At 42.8% G+C, this 14,050-nt stretch overlaps 1 protein-coding gene across 1 annotated transcript in view; it reads left to right on the top strand.

Annotated features, from left to right (window-relative positions):
• The window catches only part of LOC310904656 (uncharacterized protein), a 42,599-nt gene that overhangs the window by 14,057 nt on the left and 14,492 nt on the right, over positions 1–14,050 (top strand). Inside the window, exon 9 of the mRNA XM_083849718.1 lies at positions 11,834–11,897. Coding sequence (XP_083705844.1) covers positions 11,834–11,897 — 64 coding nt within the window. The remainder of the gene's footprint in view (positions 1–11,833; positions 11,898–14,050) is intronic.

Here is a 14,050-nt window from a genome sequence, read left to right as displayed (position 1 = left end):
GGGCATGGGAAAATGACTTCATCAATCTCTGTCACCTTTAAAATGCAGAGGTTATGTTGGTATTGGCTACCCTTCCACAGAGGATGCTAGTGAAGATGTTAATCGTAGGGATGGTTTTGTGATATGGGTGGGAAGGAATCAGTAAATACGAAGGTGACTCATAAGAACTGGCAAAAAGTCTTTAGGAGGTGTCCTCTAGTTACTATTTTTAGTGAGGTCTGTATTAGCTTAGCACATGTGAAAACCTCTTTGGCCTGTTAATAGTGCCTAATTGGTGAGTGTTTGGATTCTGAATGCTCAGATTTCATTATTTTAAACAAAATGTAGAAAAACAAACAAAAAAAAATTTCAGAGTACCTAAAAACGTTGGAGTGCCTTATGCTGGAGACAGTCATCCTGGCTCCATCCATGGCTGCATTACCCCAGAATTAATGCTGTAGCATAATCGATAAAAGGAGTTCAACCCTACAAGGGTAATTGCACCTGGCTGTACTTCTGTCTTATGGCAGACCTTGGCCCTCTGCAGCAGTGATAGCAGCTCGGTAGCCCTTACTGATGCAGAGCAGCTATGCAGGTGAGGAGGATGATCACCTGAGGGCTTCACCCACCAGCAGAGAGTTGCTTGTAGCAAATGAGCCCCATTGTGGCATTTCTGCTCTCTCCTCCCTGGTTTCTGGCAGATGGGAGGTAATCAGGGCCCCCATCTGCCTGCTTGACCATGGGGTGTTGCAGCAGCCCCCGTTGGTTTTGCAGTCAATGTCAGTGCAATCGGATTTAGAGCTGCTCCAGTTTGGTCAGCACTGGCACCTCCAAGACAGCTGGAAACCAGAAGTGGCTTTAAAGCATCTCAGGGATGCACCAAATAAGCACTTAGCTCAAAAGCCAGCCCTATGCCTCATGCAAGCTGGTAAGGGTCTGTCAAGCACCATCTGTGCTGAGCAATAGGGAAAGAGTTAATGATGGCTTTTACCTGAAGGTAGGAATTATTTTAGTCCTGTACAATAAAAATGTAATATGGTATATCCAAGGCATGACTGTACAAGCCAACCCGTTGTCAGAATGTTATACTGAAGACTGCATTGTAGTTAAAGCACACAGCAATCCTCTCCTTGTCCAGCAGCTTCAAGTCCCCAAAAATCAGGTAGGGAAGGCTAAAAGTCTTTTTCTTTCTCTCACACTATGTAAATTGCCATTGACCTCTTTTGTTTCTGTTGTTGTTATTTTATTTTTTTTTAAAGCGAGTTCCCAACATCATTAAAAATGAATGCGGGCCTTTACATTTCTAAATACTGGAGGAGCTCCCATTAGCTCTCGCCCTCCTGTCAATGTCTTTTCGGGAATATCAGAGCCACAGATGCAGAGGAAATGCGCCCAGCCGGTAGATAACGCCTGACTGCCCTCTGACCCCCGGGTTAAACTGCTGTCTGGGCTGTGCAGACCAGGAGCCCCCTTCCAAGGGATGGAAAGCTGCCAGCCCGCTGTCAGCCTGCCAGGGCATCGCATCCAGCACAGGGACGCGTACACACAATCTCGTTTGGATGCCCTTTCTCTTTGTGCCCCCCTCCCTGCATGAGCAGGGCTGGGGGATTGCGCGAGTCGGGGCTGAGCCTCCTATCGGTCGTGTTTTTGTAGCTGCCAACTAAATCTGATTAGTTTGTCTACGTTCCCGGGAAAGCAAATCTGCTGTTTATCGCCAGGTCCATCAGATCCTGGCTATTTCGACTGATGCTTGTTAAGGCGTATTATTATTTATTTTCGTTATTATGCAGTAGCCGCGAGGGTTTTTACAGTCTGTTGAATTATAGGTAAATGGGTGGTTTATCAAGCTAATATAATGAGACTGGTGAGCCAGAGCCAGTGTCTCTGAGCCCCTGGTGCAGTAAGGGAAGGGAGAGGAAGAAAGATGCAGGCAGCTTTGATGTGGTCCTGATGGCACTAAGGAAGGACGAGTGATTGCCTTGATATGCTACAGCTCCATTAACATCATCCTGAGCTGATTGGGGTTCAGTTTTTGGGACTGGAGCTCTTGTTTCTCTTTATCCTATCAGCTGATGGTGTCTCCAGCTGCTATAGCCCTGGTGTGTTCCTCCTCGCCGTGCACTGTCATGGCTGAGCACCTCCCTTGCCCCTTCAGTATTTGTGCTCGCAGTGACGCTGCGAGCTCACAGATGGGAAAATGAGATTAAGTGACTCGCCTTGAGTCATGCAAGAAGTCAGCACAGAGCCAGGTGCTGAACTCGGGGCACTCAGGTCCCGCACTCACCCCTTGGCCACCCCGACAGCATCCTCCCTGCCTGTCCTGTCCCATCCCAGCACCACTTACCTTCCTCTGACCTGAGATGGAAAACAGAGGTCATGACCAGGCACACTTTAAAGCACAGCATATAAGCAAGAGTAGTCACGGGACTGAATGGCTTCCAAACAGGATCTTTCTACCTAAAATACATCCGGCTGCTCAGCTGCAGAAAAGTCTTCATTTCCCTCTCTATTATGCTTAGCTGCTGCCTACCCCAGATGTGTCTGTATCTCTGGTGGGTGAAAAGCTTCCTGGGAGGACACAATGCAGAAAGCTTTTATTAGAGTCATTTTTTGTGCACTTGGAGATTCCCATGATTTGCTTTGGCAATGACTGTCAGTGGGACACAGTGTGGTCTTGAAGGAATATACACAGACAGACAAATTCCTGGTACTCATCAGTCACCTGGGCAAGAACTTCTACTCTTCACATAGATACTTCTAGTTTTTGTTTTTGCTCTTATTATTATTTATGCATTTATTATTATGCATTTAGAAAGTGGATTTAAATAAATGTACATATATTTTTCCCACTGTTACTACAAAGGGATTTTTCTTAGGAAAATAAAGAAATAAATTTCAAACTGTGAGAAAAGCAGTGAGTACCATGAAAAAGCTTAAGTCAATCATGGATCTTTTCCTCAGGTGAAAAAGACCTGGTAGTCTCAGGCTGAATTTTACCTGTTATGCCTATAAAGAAATTGGAAAATGGCACTCAGAATACTACAGGTGCAGCAGGTTTGGTTAGCACTGTCTTCATTTGGAAGCTAGAGGATAGCTCAAGAACGAATTGCTCCAATTTGGATATAAACCATTGCATCAGGCTTAAACACAGCATCACTTAAGCTTCATCCATATGTCCCTCCTGCACCAAAACCCCTCACACACAGAAGTGTACAAGTCTACGCTTAAAACACATATAATCTTGGGAGAGCACATCTGCTGGCAGCAGCTGTACAAAAGCATCCCCTTCTTGCTTTCATCTCCTTCCTAATGGAAAGGAAAATGGAGCATAAAGATATTCTGCAGAAGGTTAAGTGCTCCGTCCAAGCGCGGTGGGTTTGGAGGAGTCAATGAAGCAGAGCCGGGGGGCGGGAAGTGGGCAGGGGGGCCTGGAGGGGATGCAGGGGTTTCTGTTGTTTGGCTGCAGATGTGTTATTCCGATTAACTTGAAAGTGGGAATGCGAGGGGTGAGCAGGAGGGAAGGTGAGGAAGCGTTTTTATGGCAGGAGGTGAAGCTTAGGTTTTAGACAGTGATGGAGATGGCCCTCCTCGTCCCTCCAAGGCCATCTGTTTTTATGTGAGGCGAGGGGTGTAAAACCGGTACGTGAAACCCAAACAGAAGGGGCCCGAATGGCACATGTGGAAGAGCTTAGCAGGCAATGCTTGACCCAGGGCCTGGGCTGCTGCTCACCACTGAGCAGCCCCCATGAATGTGGGCTTTGCTGGACGTGTCACTGGGGTACAGGATAACCCACCTCTGTGGAAAAACTTGTTGGGTTGATGGTTGGCATCAGGGTAGAGATGGAAGGAAGGCTCTACAAAGTCTACCTTCTGGACTATAATACCAAATGTACTTATAACAGCACTGTGGTGAGAGCGGTGTGCTAAACAGAGTTCCAGGCTGGAAGCAAGGAGTAAAGTAAAGGGGGGAAAAAGTACATGATAATATTGAGAATAAAAGTTAATTAAAAAATAAAATCAAGAGAAATGTGTCTCTAAGGCCACTTCTTTCACAGAGACCACCTGTCAAACACTTCCCTGTCTATAAACCCAAGATTGGCTTCCAATCTACTCTGCAGTTCTTTAATTTTTAATGCCTCTCCCCTGGTCTCACAGGTGGCTATTATAGACAGAAGCTGTCGCCTGTATAGATACAGATGTGCACGATGCAGGCGCTGAACGTGAGTGCTCAGGATTCAGGCACCGACACCAGTCGGGAGTTGGAGCTGCCAAAAGAGGTTGTTAAACTGCAGAGAGCAAGGCGTCTTGGCATTAAGTATTGCCGTGTCTCTTTTCTTCATTCTCTTCTTATTTATCTCTCTTTTTTTTGTATTATTATTATTATTTTTGAATTTCCAAAATGTCATCTCAATGAGTTTGAACTGACAGCAGCACTAGGTGCTGAGCTGGAGGCAGACAGCTCAAGGTGCGGTTTCTGCATAGGATTTTGAAGCTTGAAGCACTGGGTTTAATCCAAGCCCCCTACGTGTTACGATACTTAGCTTTCCCATCACTGTGTTTCCAGGTGAAAAATAGGGGAGTTGTAATTCTTTGCCTGATTCACAGGGGTGTTGTGAGGCTCAGTTAGTTAATTATAGTAAAGCTTCTGAATAATAATCATAATAACATTTAGCAAATGAAAAGCAGGTATTATTATTGTTAAAGTAATGACAAGGCACCCTGCTGAAAGAAGCAAATACGACACTGATTATTAAAATCATTTGTATTTAGTGGTGTAAATGTAGTGGCTGCTTTATAAACCTAGAGATGCAATATTGTCCCCAAGCCATAACAATAAGTAATTCAAAGTGCTTTGTTTGGTTTCCCAGGACATAAGAACAAACAGGTATGTTCAGTCAGAGGGGCCTTCTTTAAAAAAAAAAAAAAAAAAAAAAAAAAATGAAAGCAAGAAAGAAAGCAGTGGAAAAGAGAATAAAAGCAACATCTTGTTGAGATGAGGAAAATGCGAGAGTTTTATCTGAGCACAAGTTGGTTACCCTGCCCAATCTGTCTTGTTCCAGCATGCTAGGAGTTAGGGATGAATTTGGGAAAAGTTGCACGGGGAGTGAAAGAAGCTGGGGCTGTTTTTAGGCAAGTGGTTGCAGCTATCTCCCCAAAACTTTCCTGCCTTGCCAGGGTACAGCAAGAATATACCCCAAACCCAGCAGGATCTGACCACAGAAGTGCTGTGTGGCATCCTCCTTGGAAAAGGAGCTGACACAAGGGGAAAAAGGAAGAGTTTGGGTCAAGCCTAGTGAAAGCTGAAAACTCATGATTTTGAAGTAAACATCCATCTTTTGGGTAATACTGTATTTTTTTTCTTCCTTTTTCTGCCCTTTAAATGTAGTTTCAGATTTGAGCAGCTGGAAGGGGCCAGTCAAAAAGTCACTGCTGTCAACTGTCCATGGAAAAATGCCTCCTCCCATCAGAGCATCCCTGCCGCTGCTGGTCATAGCCAGCTGACACCAAAGACGCCGTCTCTGAAAAGGGTAAAAATATTGTACAGGGCTCTGGGGAATCTCGTCACTCTCCTGACATGCTATCTTTGAGTCCTGCATTAAAACAAGTGGTAGAGAGAAAAATCTGCGGAGTCACTGTTTGTGTGGTATATTTTTTGTTGATGGATGGATTTGGTTACTAGGGCTATTAATCCAGTATTCTTTTTAGGAACATAAAATTAATTTGGGGGGGATGTGGGGAATAAACTACATAAATAAAATTAGTATAATTGGATATAGCGCTGGTTACACTGATTCAAAGGCAGTAAATTGCACTTGATGTTTCCAGTGTCGGGCTCCGAGGTCTTTAATTCGGTTCCTCAAAGATGACTTATGCAGTGAGGGGCAAGTGTTTGCTTCAGCAATTTTGAGTAGCTCAAGGGAATCCCAAAATTGCTTTAAAAGAAAAGGACTTGCTTGTTAATAAAACCTCTTTGCTTTTGAGCAGCAATATTTCACCTTAAAGATGGCTTTTGATCCCAGGAAGCGTTATTATTCATATAAATCTGAGGCATGTGACTGTGGCATAAATATTTAGGCTGATGTTCAGGTATTGCTTGAAGTGTATTTGTTCTGTACTCCTGGTTCTGCTGTGGCTGAGGTTGCATTGTTCTCTTGGCCCAGTGACTGCACATCTCTGCTTCTTCCAAGGTCTTTTGTGGCTGGTTTTGGAGAGTTGAATTGTAACTGTTTTCAACTCCTTGGGGGAGAATACATGTATTTCAGCTTGCGAGCAAAGGCCCTTTGACAGAATAAGCTTTAAGGTGCATTAGGCAACTCTTTTCTCATCTTAGACACTGGCCAGTAGGTTTTGATTCATTTCTTCTCTGAAGGGCAACTTTTGAGACCTGGCAATTCATTGCCCTGACTGTAGTGTCCTTAGCACCATGAGCTGCCAAGAATAGGAGACAATTTAGGTGTATGTATTTCCTTTTCCTCTCGCAAGTTCTGTCTTGAAGCTGACATGCTGCTGGATGGTCAGGTGGAACAGAAACTGAATCCACAGAGGTATCTCTTCTGGTCCAGTCTGGCAGGGGCACTTAAACTCTTCACTCTTGTTATTTCTTTGTTTAATTTATTATGCTGTCATGTACAAACATCTTCAGGAAAATATTAATTAGAGTGTGTATTCCTTGACAACTAACTCTAAATGGATTAAACATGCTTTACTCGATGAAGCAAAGAGGTGTTGATTAAGAGAAATTGAATTGTATCCCTGAGATAATTTTCTATCTCTGTGTCTAGAGAATAAATGCAAACCAATGCTTGTAGAAGAAACTGAGCTGCTACACTCCAAGTATCTCAAAACTAATATTCGGGACATACATATTAATTGATTTAATGTAAAAATGCTTGATGCAAACTAGTACTGAGACTTTAAATTGAGGTCCTGACCATACTCTGTGGTCACTAGAGGATCCTCCAAGAATGGGAATGACCTGGCAATTTCCAGTTTGGATAATTATGTTCTGCCTCCTTAATATTTCCCATGCCCTTTCAATTAGTATGATAATCATCTCCACTTTGCAACCTAAACTGAAGTACAAGTGATGGTACATGCTGTTAAATAGCTGCTGTGCTCCACCCTGGAAAGAGCTGCTTTCCAGCGGCGGTGCCAGAGCTGAGAGCTTCAGCGTGCCCTGTCTGATGGGAGCAGGGACCTGGGGCTCCATCAGGGACTCGCAGCTGCCCCTTGTCTGTGAGCTATTTTGGAAACACTTCTGGATGGAAAATCCAAGAGCTCACTTTAAGCAAAGGAGGGACAAATAAATGAACTGCATGGAAAGGGGGGAGTCATTGTAAATTCAGTCAAACAGCAGGTGAGGAGACCTCTGCTGCAGCTCAAGGGTGAATTTTTAGTGTGAGTGGTGCAGTCCATCAAGCAACTGCAGAGGAATTAGAAGGTGCTGCAGCTCCCATCTCCCTGACAGCGTGATTTAAAGAACTGCTCTTCACTGGCCTGGCCTTGTGTCTTTCAGTTGCCTTGAAAAGGAGAGAGAACCACGTCTCTGCTCCCTCATTGGCATTTGTCTTAAAAATAATAAAAATGAAAAAAAAAAAAAGAAAAAAGACAAAGAAGGGAGTGCATGAGAGAGTGTGGGAGAGAATTTTCCATGCTGAGCACCCTGCTCAGCCACTGAGTAACAACAGGAGTGTTTTGCTGAGCATGGCATGCTTTGTTTAATCTCTCCTCATTGGTAGAGCGTTTCGTTTTGCTGCCACTACACCTTGTACCAGCTACACTTCACACAGAGTCGGGAGTGCCAGCTGCCTTTGGGACAGCAGAGTTTCCATGCAAGAGAGATGTTGCTGTTTTATATGTTTTCTTGATATGCAGCCTAAATGAAATCTCTGAAGGGGGATCTGTCTTTTCCTAACAGCCGTCATTTTTGTATAAAATCGAAGGTATTCATATTATGTCTTCATCTTCTATATCTCAACTAGTAACAATATCACAACTACTCCCTCTTGACAACTATATTCATTTCTCATTAAAGATATTTCATGTTTTATTCAGGAATTTAAATGAAGCTATCAGAGCCTGTAATAGCAACAGTTTGGGATAATTGTATCTCATTGATGGCAGCCTCAAGAGTTCTAATTAATATATATTTAGCTCCCTGGCTGTCTTTAGACCAAGCGCCTCAGTGTGAAAGACAGGGAGAGGCGACAAGGGGAGAGGGGGAAGGGAACAGGTTCCAAAATAACAAACCCATGCTGAAATTTGGATGGGAAAATCTGTCTTGCAAGAAGAAACTGTGTGATTTGGGATTATTTCCATCCAAAATAACATTTTGAGACATAGGGTCCTTCTCAAAAAATATATATATATATATATATATATACACACACACATATATAGATTTACTGTTCACTTTTTGTTGGGGAAGGACTGACAAATTTGTGTTTTTTCTCTAGTGATACACCTGATATCTGAGTTCAGCTTATCAGTGGTCTCTGCTTTTATTACCTCCTTCCCTACCGCCTCCTCTCTAGCACTTCTTCAGCCACAGAGTGCCCCATTCAAAACTGCTCAGCTTCACAGATATGATCTGCCATGCAAAGGCTCTTGTTACACTTTTTCATACCCCAAAAGGCTTACTTTGGTGTATGACTTAGCTCTTGCCATACAGCTCTTATTTTTCTTATTTCCTTTGGGCTTTCTTATTCTGCCCCCCACCCCTTTCCTTTATCACCACCTTTCCCTCTGCTGTATGAAATGAGAATATAGGAAAAGATTTGGGGGTGGGGGGTGTATTCTGTCATTGGAATTCATAGCACTTGTATTCACTTACAAGCTTGAACTATTTTCTCAAATCACTTCAGTCTCTGACTTTCTCAGACTGTAGTTTATAAATCACTTTTGTGGTACACTATCTAGAGGGGATCAAGACCCCTGGAAGCTTGAGTCATATTGAATTGCATTGTGTAACGGAGAGTCATTAGGAGTTTACAGTCGGGGGAAAAAAGAAGTCTTATAAATAGGCTAATTCAACTGGCACTTATATGTTTTAAAGGCATTACTGAAGAAGGAGGATGGTAGTATTATTTGCTCCCAATTTTGCTCTCAGCAGCAGCAGCTAAGGGTGGCTCTTGAATAGGACAGGAATAAAGATTTTATAGACCTCCAGCCTCAAATTTTTTTTTTTCTTTCCCTTCTCTCCTTTATTATTTAAGCAAGTACTAAGGACTGTTTAGAGGTGTACTTAACTGGCGTCAAAGCTGGAAGCTAATGCAGCATATACGGTCTCAAATTGCCTCAGTTTCTCCTGAATGAGAGTTGCTTTTCCTTTCAGCTGATTTTTTTAAAGGTGTCTGTTTGATGGAAGCATCTTATGTAGAGCAGAGCAGGGGCTCTCTGACAGTGAAAGGATTTTTGTTAGGAAGTTTACATTTTTTTTTTTTCAATCAGTTTATGACAGTGAAGCTATTCCAGTAAAGTTTTTTTTTCTTTTTTTTTTTTCTCTAACAAAGAAAAGAAAGGAAGTAATGCCGTAATGAGAATTTATTTATTTATTTATTTATTTATCCCGCTGGGGTGTGTTTCACTTGCAGAATCATCAGCACAAAAGTGGCAAACTCTGGGCGTTGTCTCGCCGCTGTCTGGGTGTTCTTGGCTGCATTTGGAGGGGATCAAATACCTGGATATCCTCACTGCATGCTCACGTGCTTACAGGTGTGGTAGAGGCAGAACAATGACCAGAAGCAGGTGCCTGGCCCTCAGGAACTCCAATTCATTGCCAAAAAGCTTGCTTGTAGCTGAAATAATAATAATTATTATCTTAAAAGGCAATTTTCAGTATTGTTTGCAGATCTCAATCCCATGTCATCCGCTTCCATGCCATCTGTTGGGGCGCTTGGCTTGGTCTGGACAGGATTTTCTCAGAACAAAAAGAATGCAAAGCAAGCCTTGGCAAAACAAGAGTTGTGTCAAAATGTCAGAAGTTTGGAGGATGGAGAGCTCGCGTGGCCAGCAGCAAGCTGTTGTGCTCTGTGGTGGCTTTATGCGAAGCATCTCCTCGGGACCCGGCTGATGGGTTGCTTTGCAGCTCTGCCCCTGCTCTTCTCTAACCTGGGCTGGGAGCCAGCCCAGGCCTGAGAGATGGAGGGTCACTTCGGTTTGATGGTGTAAGGTCAGAAATGGAATGAGGCTGGGATATCTCAATTGAGATTCGAGCGTATAAAAGCATAAATCAAAAAAGCAAAATCCTTGAAGGGACACCTTGCAGCTGTCTCGGGAAATGAAAGGCTTTGAAATGAGGAGGCTGGAGAACAGGAGGATCCTGCAGCCAGTGCAATAATGATGCTCTTCAGCCTCGACTCAGAGAATAGCAAAGTCCTTTCTGTTGTCTGGAAAAGTGCAGGGCGTACTCTCAGACCTGGGGAGAGATGCTCTGCCTTCACACAGTAGCTGCCAGGGTACTGGGGGCGTTATATGTGCATGTAAATACAAATCACATCACTTACACAGCTGCTTTCTGACTAAATGCATCTAAAAGATTATTCTAAAAAGTCTTTGGCAGCTGTATAGCCCCTTCTTGTGTGTCCTTGAAAAGTCTCAATAGGCCCAAAGTTCGCCAGCAAAGTCAGGGAAGGAGAGAAGAATGGGCTTTTTCATCTGCACTACCCTGAATGCTGCTGTCTCATTTTGCTGCAGGATACTCATAATTTTATGCTTATTTAAACAGACACATATCTAGTTTATGGGCATATTTCAGCAGAAAAAAAAAAAAATCTTGTAGCTCAGAGTGCATTTCTCATGGGCAAACACCTGATCCCCTTTAATAAGAGATAAAAGGGAAACTATTCCCTTGCCAAGGGAATTACAGGGCTTTTACTGACAGGAGCATGCTGGTAGCTGTGCTGCTGCCTGGTATGTGGTGCTGTGGAGGCTCAGCTCACAGGTTTGGGGAGCATCCTTGGCTGGCGGCAATGCCATGCGAATCCACAGCAGCAGAACCTGTGGGTATCAGTGAGCACCACACAAGTAGGCTGCAAAAGAGGTCTAGGAGTTCAGGATGTGCACATCTGCCAATCACACATGGGTCAAGGGTGGACCTAATTGATGGTTCAAGTTGCATCAGTCTAAGTCCTTACTCTTTTAAGGATTTTAGTGTTTTTTTTTTTTCTTCTTCAGTAGTTCGCAGTGGTTTGATATTTTTATTGCTATTAGTATTTTCCATGAGGAAAGCGAGTTGAGTGCTCAGCTCCCATGTGCTAGTCGATTTCCCCACTCCCAAGGATATTTATAAGTTTACCTTTGTGGGTTGTCTGTGAAATAGTTCATGCTGGTGCACTTCTCTTCTCTGTGGTGTCTCTTATCTAGTTAGTTCTATGCTTTGGATTACCTTGTTTTGCCTGCAGAGATGGTCAGAGCAGTTTAAAAACTGTTGGCTCAGGTGTATGAAATGACAAAAGCTATGCAGGCTACAACACCAGCCCCACAAATACAGGACCAGCCATCGGGTGTCTCCTCTCACACCTTTAAAGCTGCTGCTTCTGCAGCATTGTCTTTAACCAGGAGCACAATGAGAAATGGTAAAGGTAGGTGCCTGCCTGACACCTAATTGGTCATCTGGGGTCCTTGGGGACCCAAAACAAACGATGTAGGCTGACCTCTATAAGCGCCTCCTCCTGTGAATTAGAGAAAAGTGCCATGAAGGTTTCTATAAGAGGAAGGAATATGCAGAGTCTGGTGCTTGTTATCACTGAAATGAGGAAGCTCATAAGCTCTCTTCTCTAGCTTGGATTCATGAATCTGATCTCCCCTTTGGTCTCTTCTGGATGGAACTGTGGTTTTATTCACTGTTTTTCAGGACATTCAAGAACTGATCTCTGAGCATCATTCAGGAGCACCGATTTCAAGAAAAGCCACCATCGGTGAGTTTATTGGTTCTGACTTGTCAAAGTCCAGCAAGTCCTTTCATTCATTTTTAAGCAGAAACATTGTGGATTTTGACAGAATAACTTTGCAGTCAAACTTGTATCTCCACTGAACCAGAAGGTTTCTCTTATTCACACCGATATGGTCACACCAGGAACACTGTAAGAAACTGCGTTTAGAAAGTTCCATTGAGCAAACCCAATGTGCACTTAGTTCAGATAAGCCCTAGAGATTCAACCAGTGAGACCTCAAAGTCCAGTGTAATTTGCAGGCTGATGTATCCCAAACAAACTTCACTGCTCACTTTCTACAAATCAAATGGGGAAAAAAAATATAAAAGAAAGAGACAAAATTATCAGCTGGATGTGGCTCCAGAATAAGTGTGCAGTCTGTTCTGTGGTGTCCAGGTCTTGTTTGATTTCTGCTCATACACCATTCAGGAAGTCAACATATGTTTTAGTTTGATATTTAACCTGTGTAGAGGCATCTACATGTTTAAAAATAAGGTGGACATTATTCAAATGTAATTCAAGGGTGATGTTGGGATTTTTTGAGAAGGAGAAGAAATTTTAAAGACCACTGTACCCTTTTTTTAGGTTTCATTTCTTTTGGTGGCATGTTACTTCATACCACGTATCCAAGGAGTTCAAACCTTGTGGAACTTCTTGGAGGATGATCAGGATTGTTTCACAATTCAGAGATAGAGACTCTGGATTTGGGTATCTTCTTGTCTGTAAAAATCAGATGAATGCTACAAGAGCATGGTCTGTAGAACACATTTTGGGCTTCATCCACTTCAACGAGCTCGCCACTACTAATAAAATACTTATTCTAAAAAAATATAGTTATTTTAAAAATGACTTAAATAAGTGGAAAGACTTAGTTCAAAAGTCTAGTGTTAAATGGGAACTTGGCCTGGGACTGGATGGAGCAAGCAGATGTCCCCTCTGCTGAGTCCAGGCTTCGTGGCCTCGCTGCCCTTTTTTAGGATTTGTTCTATTCCATCACAGCTTTCCAAAATTCTCTGTTCTAAACCCATTTAAGTTTTTGAGGTTCCTGAGCCTCTCAACTCTTCCCTTTCCAAAAAGGAGCAGAAAATTGCACACACCCAGAGAAACTAATGATATTGGAAATCTGCTGAAAGCAGGATGAGCAAGGAGCAGAGAGGATTAAGGAAAAGCCCTACTTCGAATCCATCCTTTTGTTTTATGGCCAGCGTAGCCTCTGTTTGACATATCAACAAAAAAACAAAGAATTGAAATTAAGTGAAAGGTTTGGCGATTAGAAGAGAGTTGTCTGTAGCATTTCAATAAAGCCACTGATCGCTTGTGCCAGCCTTGGCTCCTCTCCCCAGCTTCTCCCCCTCCTCCCCCGTTACACGATACTACTTGGGAACATGTTATCAGGGTCTGAGAATCAGGCCAGTGGCTGCTGATGTTAAAAGGACATGACATGTGCACAAGGCCGGGCATAGGGGCTGGCTGCACATATTAAAGGCAAACACATCACAATCCGATTAGTAGAAATGGAGTGTGTGTGTCGGCTCTGGGATTTTTTTTTTTTAAAGTAATACTTCTGTGCTTTTTTTTATTGATTTATTTATTTTTGAAAGGAGTAATTCCTTCTTGCTTTTTTTTCCTCCTCTCCTCCCTCCTTCTCCCCAGGTTCAATGCATTCATCCCTGCCTTTTCACCTCACCAGAGCTCCTGAGGAACAGGAGTGCAAAGGCAAGTGGAGTAGGGAGGAGAGGGGAAAAAGGAAAAAAAATATATAAATAACACAAATGCAAAGAGATCTTTAATTTCTTTTTGACCTGTCTTGTACAACATTCAATTTCTGCAAATCTAACATGCACTTCTGAAACTTTAGTTTGGGGAGACTGGCAGGGATAAAAGCAACACACAGTGTTTCATTAGAATTTAATCTAAATAGCTAAATGTGTGTGTGTATACGTTTTTGCTAGCCGTGTTTTGTAAAGTTGTTTTAGAAGTTTCACATCTTCCTTCGTACATCTCCAAATGACTAACGTTCTTATTATTTTATTAGAATACGTCTCCTGTGGCTTTGTACCATTATTTTAGTAGGAACTTTGGTAAGAAGGTTCATAAAGAAAGGACAAGATTCTGATTCTTGGAAAAATGAAACAAAA

Source organism: Anser anser (genome assembly GCF_964211835.1).
Source record: "Anser anser genome assembly, chromosome: 10".
Lineage (NCBI taxonomy): Eukaryota > Metazoa > Chordata > Aves > Anseriformes > Anatidae > Anser > Anser anser.
The sequence above is the reverse complement of the archived record's forward strand: the minus strand, read 5'-3'. Positions and strand labels throughout refer to the sequence as shown.